Source organism: Rhinoraja longicauda, chromosome 21 (assembly GCF_053455715.1).
Source record: "Rhinoraja longicauda isolate Sanriku21f chromosome 21, sRhiLon1.1, whole genome shotgun sequence".
NCBI lineage: Eukaryota > Metazoa > Chordata > Chondrichthyes > Rajiformes > Arhynchobatidae > Rhinoraja > Rhinoraja longicauda.
The window spans coordinates 19,881,788-19,895,562 of NC_135973.1; the positions used below are offsets into that span (position 1 = coordinate 19,881,788).

General features: G+C 41.0%; 1 protein-coding gene across 1 annotated transcript in view; it reads right to left on the reverse strand.

The window, feature by feature from the left end:
- adcy9b (adenylate cyclase 9b) overlaps positions 1 to 13,775 on the reverse strand; it is a 63,375-nt gene that overhangs the window by 9,802 nt on the left and 39,798 nt on the right. Inside the window, exons 5-7 of the mRNA XM_078417998.1 lie at positions 7,384 to 7,589; positions 1,624 to 1,783; positions 516 to 664 (exon numbers count right to left, since the gene is read on the reverse strand). Coding sequence (XP_078274124.1) covers positions 516 to 664; positions 1,624 to 1,783; positions 7,384 to 7,589 — 515 coding nt within the window. The remainder of the gene's footprint in view (positions 1 to 515; positions 665 to 1,623; positions 1,784 to 7,383; positions 7,590 to 13,775) is intronic.

Sequence of the window (13,775 nt, forward strand, 5' to 3'; positions counted from 1 at the left end):
AGCATCGGAGCAAATGTTCATTTGCCCATGATCTTGTTTACAGAATCACCAAATACAAATAGTCTGACTTAGCTCAAGTGCAAATATCAGTAGGATATTACCAGCACTTAGTCTAAGCTATAATGTCACAAGTAAACCCCAGGCTCCATATGACAGCATGGACCTACCTGGGGAAAACACGTTGAATAATTTCACCACATCATAGTATTAGACAGAGGTGGACGAATTAATTACCCACAAAATATGAGGATATATGAGAAACCGGAGCAGAGGAAACTGACAGGGAGAACATGTAAACACCACACAGACAGCCCCCAAGGTTAGCACCCGGGTCTGTGACACTGAAGTAGCAGTTCTATCATTGCTGGCATCCTTGACCTAAACTCTTGCTGCATCTACGTTTATTTGATCCCTATATTTGAGAAAACAGACCCCAAAAGGGAGGATGAAATATCCCGAAATATTCAGCATATGGAAGTAATTCTGCCTTGTAGCAAATTAAATGCAATACTTACACTGAAGGGCATAGCGTGACGTAGAGTAGAACGAGAAGCAACACACCAACAATGGTAGCCAAAGAAAACCGCATCCAGGAGCTCAACTGACAAAAGTTACAGTAGTGAATGAAAGTGATGATCATTGCACAACAGAAGAACATGGTAACCTGTGGAAAGAGTCATAAGTAAAATATCTCAGTCAAGTTGATTTTATTTTTAAAGTGAAGGCTCAAATTAAATGACATTTAACACATGCCTGGAGCCATAGCCTTGTACCAAAACCTCCCAAGTCCTTGTACTGACCAGAACTGCCAGACTCAAATGGAAATGTTTAAATCTATGGTATTCCAGAGGGGGATAAGATGGCCACAAATCTATTACTGCGCCTCAAGTCACCAAGATTCAGTTCTTCCATGCAAGTAGCCAGGGGCTACTGTATCTGCATGGCCACTGCAAGAATAATTCCCCATCATTCTAGCCATGTCCAATTCACCCACAAAATAGATCCTTTTTCATTTGGAATCATTGGCAAGAGTGTGAGTAAATAAACTTTAGGTGACTTTAGCTGCATGCATCTTCCCACAATGACTATAATTATTCATTTTCAGATTTCACTCCCTAGATTGTGCCAAGTGGTCTCCATTTCAAGGCTGAATTCTTCTACCTGCGTCCGTCTGTTCTCGTGGAATAACTCAGCTTGGCCATCACATTCAAAGTTCATCAGATCAAAATCAGAACGTGGACGAACCATATAGATTAGAAAGATACTGGTTTCTATTTTAAGTTAGAGGCCAAACTTTTTTTAAATTGTGCCGCGCAGCTATCAACCAAAGAAATTGATCCGAAATGCACAGCTCAGGCACGAGTCTCAGGCTCGACTCTAGGGCTCTGCTGAATTAGATACAATAATTTGGTAAAAGCCAAGATGCTTCCAGACTGTAAAGATAAAGCAAACTTTGCTTTGAGTATCAATCCAATCCCGTTAAGACTGAATACACCTCCTTCACTCTTCACTTCAGAACAAAATAACTCAAAGTGGCAGAACTGTCAAGTAGAATTAAGGATATTTTCGTCAAAAATAGATTGTTCTCCAATTCTTCCCCTATGGCGATGTAAGGATACTCACATTTACATTGGTTTTAAATTCACAAGTGAAATGGGAAAACACAGCAACAGCAGGGAGAGAAATGAGAATGGCTCCAACAAAATGACGAGGCAGCCAGCCTGAGATTGCCCTCATCAGTCTTTTGGTACATGGCATCACCTCATCCAGGTAAAACGCCATTCTACAATGGAACAGTGAATGGAGGTTAGAACAGCTGAGCAATTCATTATAACAGCTATCCCAAATAAATTCAAATTTAACACAACCATAAGCCACTAATGTTTAAATGGAGCAGGTGTAGATATATAGGGATCTATTGTCCGAGGTACAGACAGTAGATTCTGTGGCCACAGGCGGGACTTGAGGATGGTCTGTTGCCTCCCTGGTGCCAGGGTTCAAGACATCACAGCGAGGGAACATCAGAACTTCAGAACACAGAAGGAACTTCAGAACATCCTAGCGAGGGAAGGCAATCAACCGGAAGTAGTTGTGCACGTGGGCACGAGCGACGTCGGGAGGAAGAGGAAGGAGGTGCTGCAACGTGAGTTTAGAGAGTTGGGAAAAACACTGAGAAGTAGGACATCGAGGGTGGTTATCTCTGGATTGCTTCCTGTACCTCGTGCTCGTGAGGGCAGGAACAGAGAGATCGGGGATATGAATCTATGGCTGTGGGATTGGTGCAGGGAGCAGGGATTTAGATTTCTAGACCACTGGGATCTCTTCTGGGGTAGGGGTGACCTGTACAAAAGGGACGGGTTACACCTTAACAGCAGGGGGACCAACATTCTGGCAGGCAGGTTTGCTAGTGTTACACGTGTGGGTTTAAACTAAGTAGTGGGGGGGAAGGGGTTGACAAATTGGGAATATGAAGATGGAGTTAAAGGGGAAGCGAATACAGGAGAAATTGCAAAGGACTCTGGAATAAATGGGAAGGGAAGTTCTAGATGGGATAAGAGAGTAAGGTCAGGGCCAATTGTAAGGTCAGAGCCAGGGACTGGTGTGAGAGGGGAGGTGCATACCGAAGTTAAAGTGTTGTATTTAAATGCGCAAAGTATAAAAAATAAAGTGGATGAGCTTGAGGCTCAGTTAGACATTGGCAAGTATGACGTTGTGGGAATTACAGAAACATGGCTACAAGAGGACCAGGGCTGGGAACTGAATATTCAGGAGTAACGACCTATTGAAAAGGCAGACAGGTGGGTAGAGGGGGTGGGATTGCTCTGTTGGTAAGGAATGATATTCACTCCTTTGCAAGGGGTGACATAGAATCAGGAGATGTAGAATCAGTATGGATAGAAATTAGAAATTGTACGGGTAAAAAGACCCTAATGGGAGTTATCTACAGGCCCCCAAACAGTAGCCTCGACATAGGGTGCAAGTTGAATCAGGAGCTAAAATTGTCATGTCGATAATGTAATGCTACGGTGGTTATGGGAGATTTCAACATGCAGGTAGACTGGGAAAATCATGTTGGTACTGGACCCCAGGAAAGGGAGTTTATGGAGTGCCTCCGAGATGGATTCTTAGAACAGCTTGTACTGGAGCCTACCAGGGAGAAGGCAATTCTGGATTTAGTGTTGTGTAATGAACCTGATTTGATAAGGGAACTCAAGGTAAAAGAGCAATTAGGAGGCAGTGGTCATAATATGATGTTTTAATCTACAAATTGAAAGGGAGAATCGGAAGTGTCAGTATAACAGTATAGCAAAGGGGATTACAGAGGCATGAGGCCGGAGCTGGCCAGATTTGACTGGAAGGAGACCCTAGCAGGGAAGACGGTGGAAAAGTAATGGCAGGTATTCCTGGGAATAATGCAGAAGTTGCAGGATCAATTCATCCCAAAGAGGAGGAAAGATTCTAAGGGGAGTAAGAGGCACCCGTGACTGACAAGGGAAGTCAAGGACAGCATAAAAATAAAAGAGAATAAGTATAACATAGCAAAGAAGAGTGGGAAGCCAGAGGATTGGGACTCTTTTAAAGAGCAACAGAAGATAACTAAAAAGGCAATACGGGTTGAAAAGATGAGGTACTCATCTGGCTGGCCAATAATGTAAAGCTGGCCAATAATATAAAGGAGGATAGTAAAAGCTTGTTTAGGTATGTGAAGAGGAAAAAAATAGTTAAGGCAAATGTGGGTCCCTTGAAGACAGAAGCAGGGGAATTTATTACGGGGACAAGGAAATGGCAGACGAGTTGAACCGGTACTTTGGATTTGTCTTCACTAAGGAAGATACAAACAATCTCCCAGATGTTCTAGTGGTCAGAGATCCTAGGGTGACAGAGGAACTGAAGGAAATTCACATTAGGCAGGAAATGGTGTTGGGTAGACTGATGGGACTGAAGGCTGATAAAACCCCTGATAGTCTGCATCCCAGGGTACTTAAGGAGGTGGCTCTAGAAATCATGGATGCATTGGTGATCATTTTCCAATGATCTATATATTCAGGATCAGTTCCTGTGGATTGGAGGGTAGCTAATGTTATCCCACTTTTTAAGAAAGGAGAGAGAGAGAAAACAGGAAATTATAGACCAGGTAGTCTGACATCAGTGATGGGGAAGATGCTGGAGTCAATTATAAAAGACAAAATTGCAGAGCATTTGGATAGCAGTAACAGGATCGTTCTGAGTCAGCATGGATTTACGAAGGGGAAATCATGCTTGGCTAATCTTCTGGAATTTTTTGAGGATACAACTAGGAAAATGGACAGGGGAGAGTCGGTGGATGTAGTGTACCTTGATTTTCAGATAGCCTTCAACAAGGTCCCACATAGGAGATTAGTGTACAAAATTAGAGCACATGGTATTGGGGGTAGGGTACTGACATGGATAGAAAATTGGTTGGCAGACAGAAAGCAAAGAGTGGGGATAAATGGGTCCCTTTCAGAATGGCAGGCAGTGACTAGTGGGGTACTGCAAGGCTCGGTGCTGGGACCGCAGCTATTTACAATATACATTAATGACTTGGATGATGGGGTTAAAAGTAACATTAGCAAATTTGCAGATGACACACAGCTGGGTGTCAGTGTGAACTGTGAGGAAGATGCTATGAGGTTGCAAGGTGACTTGGACAGTCTGTGTGAGTGGGCGGATGCATGGCAGATGCAGTTTAATGTGGATAATTGTGAGGTTATCCACTTTGGTGGTAAGAATAGGAAGGCAGATTATTATCTGAATGGTGTCAAGTTAGGAAAAGGGGACATACGAGATCTGGGTGTCCTAGTGCATCAGTCACTGAAAGGAAGCATACAGGTACAGCAGGCAGTGAAGAAAGCCAATGGAATGTTGGCCTTCATAACAAGAGGAGTTGCGTATAGGAGCAAAGAGGTCCTTCTACAGTTGTACAGGGCCCTAGTGAGACCGCACCTGGAGTACTGTGTGCTGTTTTGGTCTCCAAATTTGAGGAAGAATATTCTTGCTATTGAGGGCGCGCAGCGTAGGTTTACTAGGTTAATTCCCAGAATGGCAGGACTGTCGTATGTTGAAAGACTGGAGCGACTAGGCTTGTATACACTGGAATTTACAAGGATGAGAGGGGATCTTATTGAAACATAAGATTATTAAGGGGTTGGACATGTTAGAGGCAGGAAACAGGTTTCCAATGTTGGGGGAGTCCAGAACCAGGGGCTACAGTTTAAGAATAAGGGGTAGGCCATTTAGAACAGAGATGAGGAAAAACTTTTTCAGTCAGAGAGTTGTAAATCTGTGGAACTCTCTGCCTCAGAAGGCAGTGGAGGCCAGTTCTCTGAATGCTTTCAAGAGAGAGCTAGATGGAGCTCTTAATGATAGCGGAGTCAGGGGGTATGGGGAGAAGGCAGGAATGGGGTACTGATTTAGAATGATCAGCTATGATCAAATTGAATGGTGGTGCTGGCTCGAAGGGCCGAATGGCCTACTCCTGCACCTATTGTCTATTGACTAACAATCAGACCCAAGTATGAGCACTATTGTCATATAGATATCTGAAATGTAATCATTCTGTGTTGAAAAACTCAAACAATGAAAGACACTGATCTGTAACATTAACCTTACATGCCATTCTCAGAATCATCGTATTTTCAGCATTGCAAAATGAAGTTACACTTGCAACCATTTTCCTAAATACCTGAATAAATTAATTTTACACAATAAAAGCCAAAAAACAGTTACTCAGGCATTAAATTACATGCATTTCAAGTATTTCTGAACTTTCTTACTCTGGATTTAATCCATGCAGTATCTATCATTTCCAGAATACAACTGCTGACCAAAGTTAAACTTGAACACCAATTGGGGAAAAGGAACTCTTCAAATTCATCTACTAAAACATGGGCTACTGAAGCAAAGGTGGAGTGCGTAAGGGACTTATGCAGCAATATGATACACTCCAAAATAAGAGACTCCCCCCTCCAAATTCCAGGTATATTTCCCCATACAAAATTAAAAATCAAATATTGTACTTCATTCCGAGGCTAAATGAGATTGGAGCAAGGGGCTAGAAGGGCAGAAAAGGAAATCAACTAACTTCGAATAGCAGAAATGGTGTTCTGCAAAATAGGATTCTAATTCATTCTCAACCCATTTTAATGTCCAAACATGTCCGGAGGCCCAAATGCAATTGTTAGGGACTGTATTACCACCAGTCATTTCATGAAGAATTTCTAAATGCATTACTGGTGACAGTGTGGAGCATAAACAATCAATATTTTGATACTAGTGTCCATCATTATCTTGAACTTTCTATTACCAGAGGACAGTCACCTTCATATTCAGAGACCAACATATTCACACAATAAGCAATAGCTTTCCATTTAACTTTTTAAGTTTAACATTTTGAAAAAATGCACCAGTTAACAACTGCACTTGACAAGGCCTAATCTCCCTCCATGGTTAATAGTTGGATTGTAATTTGTGCTTTTATAGAGCACCAAGGTCAATCAGGGTTGCAAGCTGACAAAAGCCTTAAGCATCTACAGGAGAGAATCCAGCAGTTATTTATTTTCCCCCAAAGTCTTGTGTATAGTTCAACAGGATAAAGTGCAGAAAGAAATCGAAATGCCATCAAAATATTAGTTATTCATGAAAACAGCCTTTTATCCTTACAACAGGAGATCCATGCTGCTCAAACATTGAATGATTGCTTGTTGGTAATGGACCTAGATTAGACATGTTCTTCGTGGTCCATATTTCTCCTCCTAACCTCAAAGGTCCACTGTAACATCTGCTGGCGACCTTTGAATCCAGGCTAGCCTTCCTGAGCAATACGGAGATGAATGCTGCACCAACACAAGCTAGCAGCAACACTCTGGTCAGGTCAGCTAATTGGGTACAGCTGCATCAGGAGAGTTCAGGACGCGTTGCCCAACACCCCCATTTCCCATTGGAACCATTAAAAGATGTTTATTTTAACATACAACCACATAATACTGTAATAATGTTATACAACTGATTAATATGTGCATATTAATACACATATTTATTTATAGGTTGAAATTAAACCAAAGACCAAGTGACGGAAAAGATTTTGAATATAAAAATGAATTTCTTGATCATGTTAATTTGCCACAAAACAGAAATTCAAACTGATCAAACTGATGCAGGATCCTAATAAGTTGGGTCTTCCACTTTTGTGATTTAAAAACCTTGATAAGACACAATTAACTTATGGGCAATACCTAATGGATGAACTATAAAGCAGATGCACTGAGACATTTAAACAAACAATAGTTTATGGATGGTGCCAAAATTCTGTACTGGCCTTTTCCTATGGAGCATACAGCCTTCCACATAGCATGCTTGCCTCACCTGATGGAGATAACCAAGGAAAGCACTTGAAGCAGGATCGCAAGGACAAAAACCACAACAGAGGCATGCGAAGGTGATGTACACAGTCCCTGCTTCATGAAACATGTGATGGAAAGAAAGAGGAAGACTATGGTGGAGAGAATTACATCAAGAAGTGAACTGAAAGTGGCACTGGCAAACGTTTTCTCTGATGCATTGTTCACAACCTATTGGGGGGGAAAGAAACAAAAATAAAAAACACTGTATGTGTTTTACAAGATCAAATTCAAGGGCATCACAAACACAAAGCACAATAGATGGGAAAGGCACTGATGATTCAAACAAACTATTCCAGGTACAAAATACTTGGTGCACACAAAATTGGGTCTGCATGCAAGCAATGCTATCAGCAATTTGCCACACCCAATTCTAACTATTGTAAATTGTAATTTATGTGAGGTGTCCACTGACAAACTTCTGTCATGTACATGCTCGCTTCAGCCCTTCCGACTTTCATCAACTATACTTATTGTTGTTATTTCTATCTCACTTGTAATCTATTCTGAAAAATTGTTTTTAAAATAATGTGTTTTATATTTCAGCACAGAAAGGGAGAAATAAATGAAGATAATACATAAAAATATCAAAATCAGAGGCAGAAGTCAGATTAGGATGACTGAAGGAAGAAAAATGAAATGTATCAGTATAACTTATTTGACAACAGCTGTAAGGCAGATGTCACTTGAATGGTCTCGACCTGAAACGTCACCCATTCCTTCTCTCCAGAGATGATGCCTGACCCGCTGAGTTACTCCAGCATTTAGTATCTCACTTGACATTGTTTCTTTTCTGACAGCATTCAAATAATCAAGAGAAATTGCATGGGTTATTAAAATTGGATGGGTTATGACTGGCAAACCATAGCATTCATAGCCTATGACAAAGATCTGGAGGCCAATGGCCATTTCTGAATTTAAATATGAGGCATTGGGAAATAATGCAAAAGACCAAAAAAAGGCAAGAGGAAAGCCTTATCATAGCATGTGTGCAAAGGATGTTGAAAGATTGCAGTATTTATTTTGTTCGCTGGATGTGCACATCACTTGCATGGCCAGCTTTTATTGCTATTAGCATCAGAAATGCCTCCACCAGAACGTCCTCAAAAGATTTGGGAGGTGGCCAATGTGCTTGGTGGTGAACTACAATCCTGAACCTCTAGGGACCTTCTGATGAAGATATAGAACAATCAAAATTAAGAGCAGGAGAAGGGCGTTTGGTCTTCCACCACCATTCAGCATGATCATAGCTGCTCAACCACCAATTGCTGTCGTCTCCCCACTTCTCTTGATCATTTTAGCACTGAGAAATACATTTACCTTCTCCTCAAATATATTTAATGATTTGCTCTTCATTGCCCTTTGATAGAGGATTCCTCAGGTTCACAACCCTCTAGGTGAAAAAAGTTCATACTTGGTTCGCAATGGCATATCCTACATCCCGAGGCTCCTACTATCTGGAATATCCGTTCTGAATCTAGTCTGTTTAGTTTCATGAGAATTATATAGGTTTCTTTGACATATCTCATTCTTCCATGGTACATGGTTCACCTCCAATAACTTGTTCTTTTAGCCACTTTGTGTAAATAGCTAATCTAGTTCAGTTTCTGGTTAATGATAATCCCCAGATATCCATATTGCAGATTTGGTTAAGTAAATGTCAGGAGATGATAGTTGGATTTTCTCGTTTGTTATTGTCAAAGCCTGGCACTTGTGCGGGTGAATCTTACTTGCCGCCTATCAGCCTATTGTTAGACATGGTTCAGGTCTTTCTGCATTTGGACGTAGAATGGCTTCAGTGTCTGTGGAGTCTGTGTAGACGAGTCAACAATAACAGCTAAGAACACACAGAAAACTGATGACAATTTATGTATCTTTTATTTATAATGAATGATCTCTTGCTCTCTTGCTATCCACTTTCGCGGGGCTTGGGTCGGCCCGCTGCGGACCTTTCACTGTCCGGCGTGGCCTGGAACGTGGCCACTTCAACAGCCTGACCGCGGGAGAAGACGGCAGGAGAAGAGAAAAGACATTCTGGCCTTCCATTACAGTGAGGAGGTGACTGGAGGAGACTCACTGTGATGAATGTTTCTTTTTTTTGTTCTGTGTTAGTTCGTGATTGTATGTGTTATTGCTTATTTTTATTGCTCTTATTATTGTTGGACTGTGGGCAACGGAATTTCGTCCAAAAGACTTGTTTTTTTGGATGACAATAAAGGTTATTCTGATTGATTCTTTGCTGCTGTAACACGCTAAATTTCCCCGGTGTGGGATGAATAAAAGAATAAATTATTATTATTATATTAAATGGTGCTGAACATTGTGCAATCATCAGCGCACATCCCTTCTGACCTTACGACTGAAGGTAATTGATGAAGCAGCTGAATGTGGCTGAGCCCTGGACACGAAGCTGAGGAACTCCCGCAGAGATGTTTTGTGGCTGAGATGACCTCCAGTCACCACAACCATCTTCCTTTGTGCTAGTGTGTAGGAAGGAACTGCAGATGCTGATTTAAACCGAAGATAGACAAAATACTCTCCACCATGATCCCAGTGGGCTCCCTGCCTAGCTAGCCTGAAACAAAGCGCAAGATTGGTCAATTGGTGTCTGACTCAATGACAAACGTGCTTTGATTGGCAATTACTACTTGGAAAATTGACAAGATTAGTTTTTTTCCATATTTTAAAAATATGTGCAGGTTTTGTTCTTGACGAGTTTCAGATATAATTTCTATAATACTTTTACACAATATGTTATAAATACAGGTAGATATGGGATGTGGGTCACTACATGAAACGAAAAGGCACCTCGGCCCACGGTCTACAAACGGAACAAATAATTGAAGATTCATTAAACAAATGCTGCACATTGTGCAAGAAAAATTCCACATTCTCCCAACCTTGTGTGAATATAAACACAGGAGAATTAACCAATAGTTTACTTACAAACAAGGAAAAGTAGATCCTCATTATTAGTTGCAACCCAAAGAAAAAGAATGATAATTTATATACTGATTTCACATCCTCGGGATGTTCCAAAGCTTTTCACAGTTCTATTTCTTCCTGACAAATGCAATTATGTACACCACCTCCTGAAATTTTTGTGCACAGCAAGGTCTCAAACATCAACATTGATAAACAGCTCAGCATTAAGGTTAAAAGTTAGTTAAAAGCTATCTATGGCCGGAGAATTGACTGTTCGTGCAATGGACACATTAGTTAACCATGCACTGACAGTGATTAGGGTTAATTTCTAGATTACATTGTTTGGTTTATCATTGTGTAGATTTTTCAATCAAAAAGCACAACACTACATTTAGCACTAAACAAAACTAGTTTTAGTCAAGCAAGGCAAAAATGTATTTGTATCTTGATTAACCTAACAAAGGGCTATGACAGAAGGGAGTTTCCTGTCCAATAATAGAAAAAGCCTCCCATTTTACATGAGCAATTAAAACTGCCATCAACATAAAATCCTTTAAAATAAAACAGGCATTGAATTTCTCTCAAACGGGGTCATTTATAAATCAAACCTTGTCACACCTGAGGCAGCATAGTGGCGCAGCAGTGGGACTGCTGTGGCATCTCCAGTGATGGCAGACCAATCCCAACTGCAAGTACAATCTGCAGTTTTCATGCTCCCTGTGACTGCATGGGTTTCCTCCCACATCCCATAAACCAGAGGGCTGTCACGTTAATTGGCCACTGTACATCACCCATAATGTGCACGTCAATAGTAACATTTGGGAAGAGTCAAGGTGAACATGTGGAGAACAAAATGGGATTAATGTAAAGGTGTCCTTGATAGTTGGCCTGTTTGGATACTTGGACTTAGTAGATCTGTTTTGTAATGCACAACGTTATAACATAATGCAAGAGGCAAGGCGAGAGTGACTGCCCTTTAAATCAAGGTAGCATAACAATGTAACCCTGGAAAAAGTGAAGTTAATAACCATTAGCGGGAATGTAATCCTGTGGGTAGATTCAAGCCTCTCAACAAAAGCTAGCAGTGGTTGTTGGAAGTCAATCTCCTTAGCCCCTGACAGCAAAGTAGGAGTTCCTCAGGTCAATGTCCTAAATCCAACATTTTCAGCTTCTTCAATGATGTGTGTTGATGTTCACTCCCATTTGCAAGTCCTCAGTAAATGTAGTAGTCCATGCTTGAATACAGAATGGCCCGAGACAACATTCGTACATTGGCTAGTAAGTGCCATGTAACATTCACCCAGAAACTGTTGGGCACTGACCTTCTCCAGCAGAGTGTTTAATCAGCAGTCCCTGATATTCACTAGTGTTACCACTGCCGAGCATATAGTGGCTACAAGACCAGGGGTCACCTTCTCACACCCTATCTACAAGGCACAAATCATCAGCACAATGGAACACTCGCCATCTGCCTGGATGAATTCAACTTCAACTCTCAAGCAGCCCAACACCGTCTTAGGCAAAATAGCCCCTTCATTGGCACTGCATCGATTACCTAAATGTTAATTCCCTCCATAACGAATACAAATTGTTGCAGTGTATACTGTCAACAAAACAAACTGTGCTTACTTGCCTAGGCAACTCAAACAGTACCCAATCAAACATGTCATCCTACAACCAAAAGACTAGAAGCACGGGAACATGCAGGTTCTCTTACGAATAGACACCATTCTGACCTGTAAAGACCTGTTGGACTTTCATCATACCTGGATCTAAATCCTGGAATAATTTTTCAACACCACTGTTGGAGTACCTTTACCAGAAAGACTAGCGGTTCAAGGCCGAGGTTCACCACCACTTTCTAAAAGACAATTAGGAACGAATAATAAATGCTGGTTATGCCAGTGATGCCCAGATTCTCAAAGTTATTTATTGTGGGTAAATTGCATTAAGAAACTTGAATTGAAGCACAATTTAGAAGTGTATCTTGTCTTTGCCAGCAGAGGGCGGCACGGTAGCGCAGCGGTAGAGTTGCTGCTTTACAGCGAATGCAGCGCCGGAGACTCAGGTTCGATCCTGACTACGGGTGCTGCACTGTAAGGAGTTTGTACGTTCTCCCCGTGACCTGCGTGGGTTTTCTCCGAGATCTTCGGTTTCCTCCCACACTCCAAAGACGTACAGGTATGTAGGTTAATTGGCTGGGTAAATGTAAAAATTGTCCCTAGTGGGTGTAGGATAGTGTTAGTGTGCGGGGATCGCTGGGCGGCACGGACTTGGTGGGCCGAAAAGGCCTGTTTCCGGCTGTATATATATGATGATGATATGAGGGCAGCATGGCCACTATACTGAGAAAAGATAGGGCCATTCTACTTGATCAAATGCTTTTTCAGCATCTAGCGAGAAGATTGCTAAATCTTCGTTTAATAGTCTATTTGAATATATTATATTGAACAAGCGTCTCAAATTGAAAAATGAATATCGTTTGGCTATAAAGCCTGATTGATCGGGGTGTATCAATTTATCTATAACTAGACTTAATCTATGAGCTAAGATTTTCGCTAATATCTTCTGATCAGTATTTAAAAGAGCTATCGCTCTATACGAACCAGGGTCATCAGAATCCTTATCTTTTTTAGGAATGAGGATTATTGTTGATTCAGTCAGAGTTTGCGGTAATCTCTGTTGTTTAAAGGCGTGACTATATACAGTTTGCAAACGTGGAGAGATCAAATCACTACATTTTTTATTAAATTCATTATTTAAGCCATCAGGGCCAGGAGTCTTCCCATTTTTCATGGATTTAATGGTCTCTTCAACGTCTTTCATAGTTATTTCTGCGCCCAGTGAATTTCTATCACTCACATTCAAACCAGGAAGGTTACATTCCTGCAAAAAGTTTTGCATCTGCGCAGAGCTATCTGTTATTTTTGATGAATATAATGACTGATTAAATTGCAAAAATCTCTGATTAATATCCTTAGGTAATTTAAGCAAATCTCCGTTTTCTGATCTAATTTTATGAATTGTAGAATCATCTTCTAATGGTGTCCGTGTCGATTGTGAGCCTGGATGAACAGACTAGAGATCCACGTGGAATTGGAGCAAATTATTCTGCTCAACACAGAATGGTTGATATCTGGGATACAATGCCAGAGGAGGAGTTGCTGCCTGGTAGAATCACTATGTTTTAAGAGACATTTAAACAGATTATTATATAGGCAAGGCTTAGAAGGATATGGCTCTATCACTGACAAATAGCACTGTTGCAGATGGGCAAAGGTCAGCATATATGTGATGGGACAAAAGGCGTATCTGTGATACATAACTCCATGACTTTTTAATTAATATTTTATTAGTCTGCCATCACCGCCATTGGTTTTCTGAAACACAGCATTTATAAAGTCTAGAGTTATACAGCATGATAATAGGCTT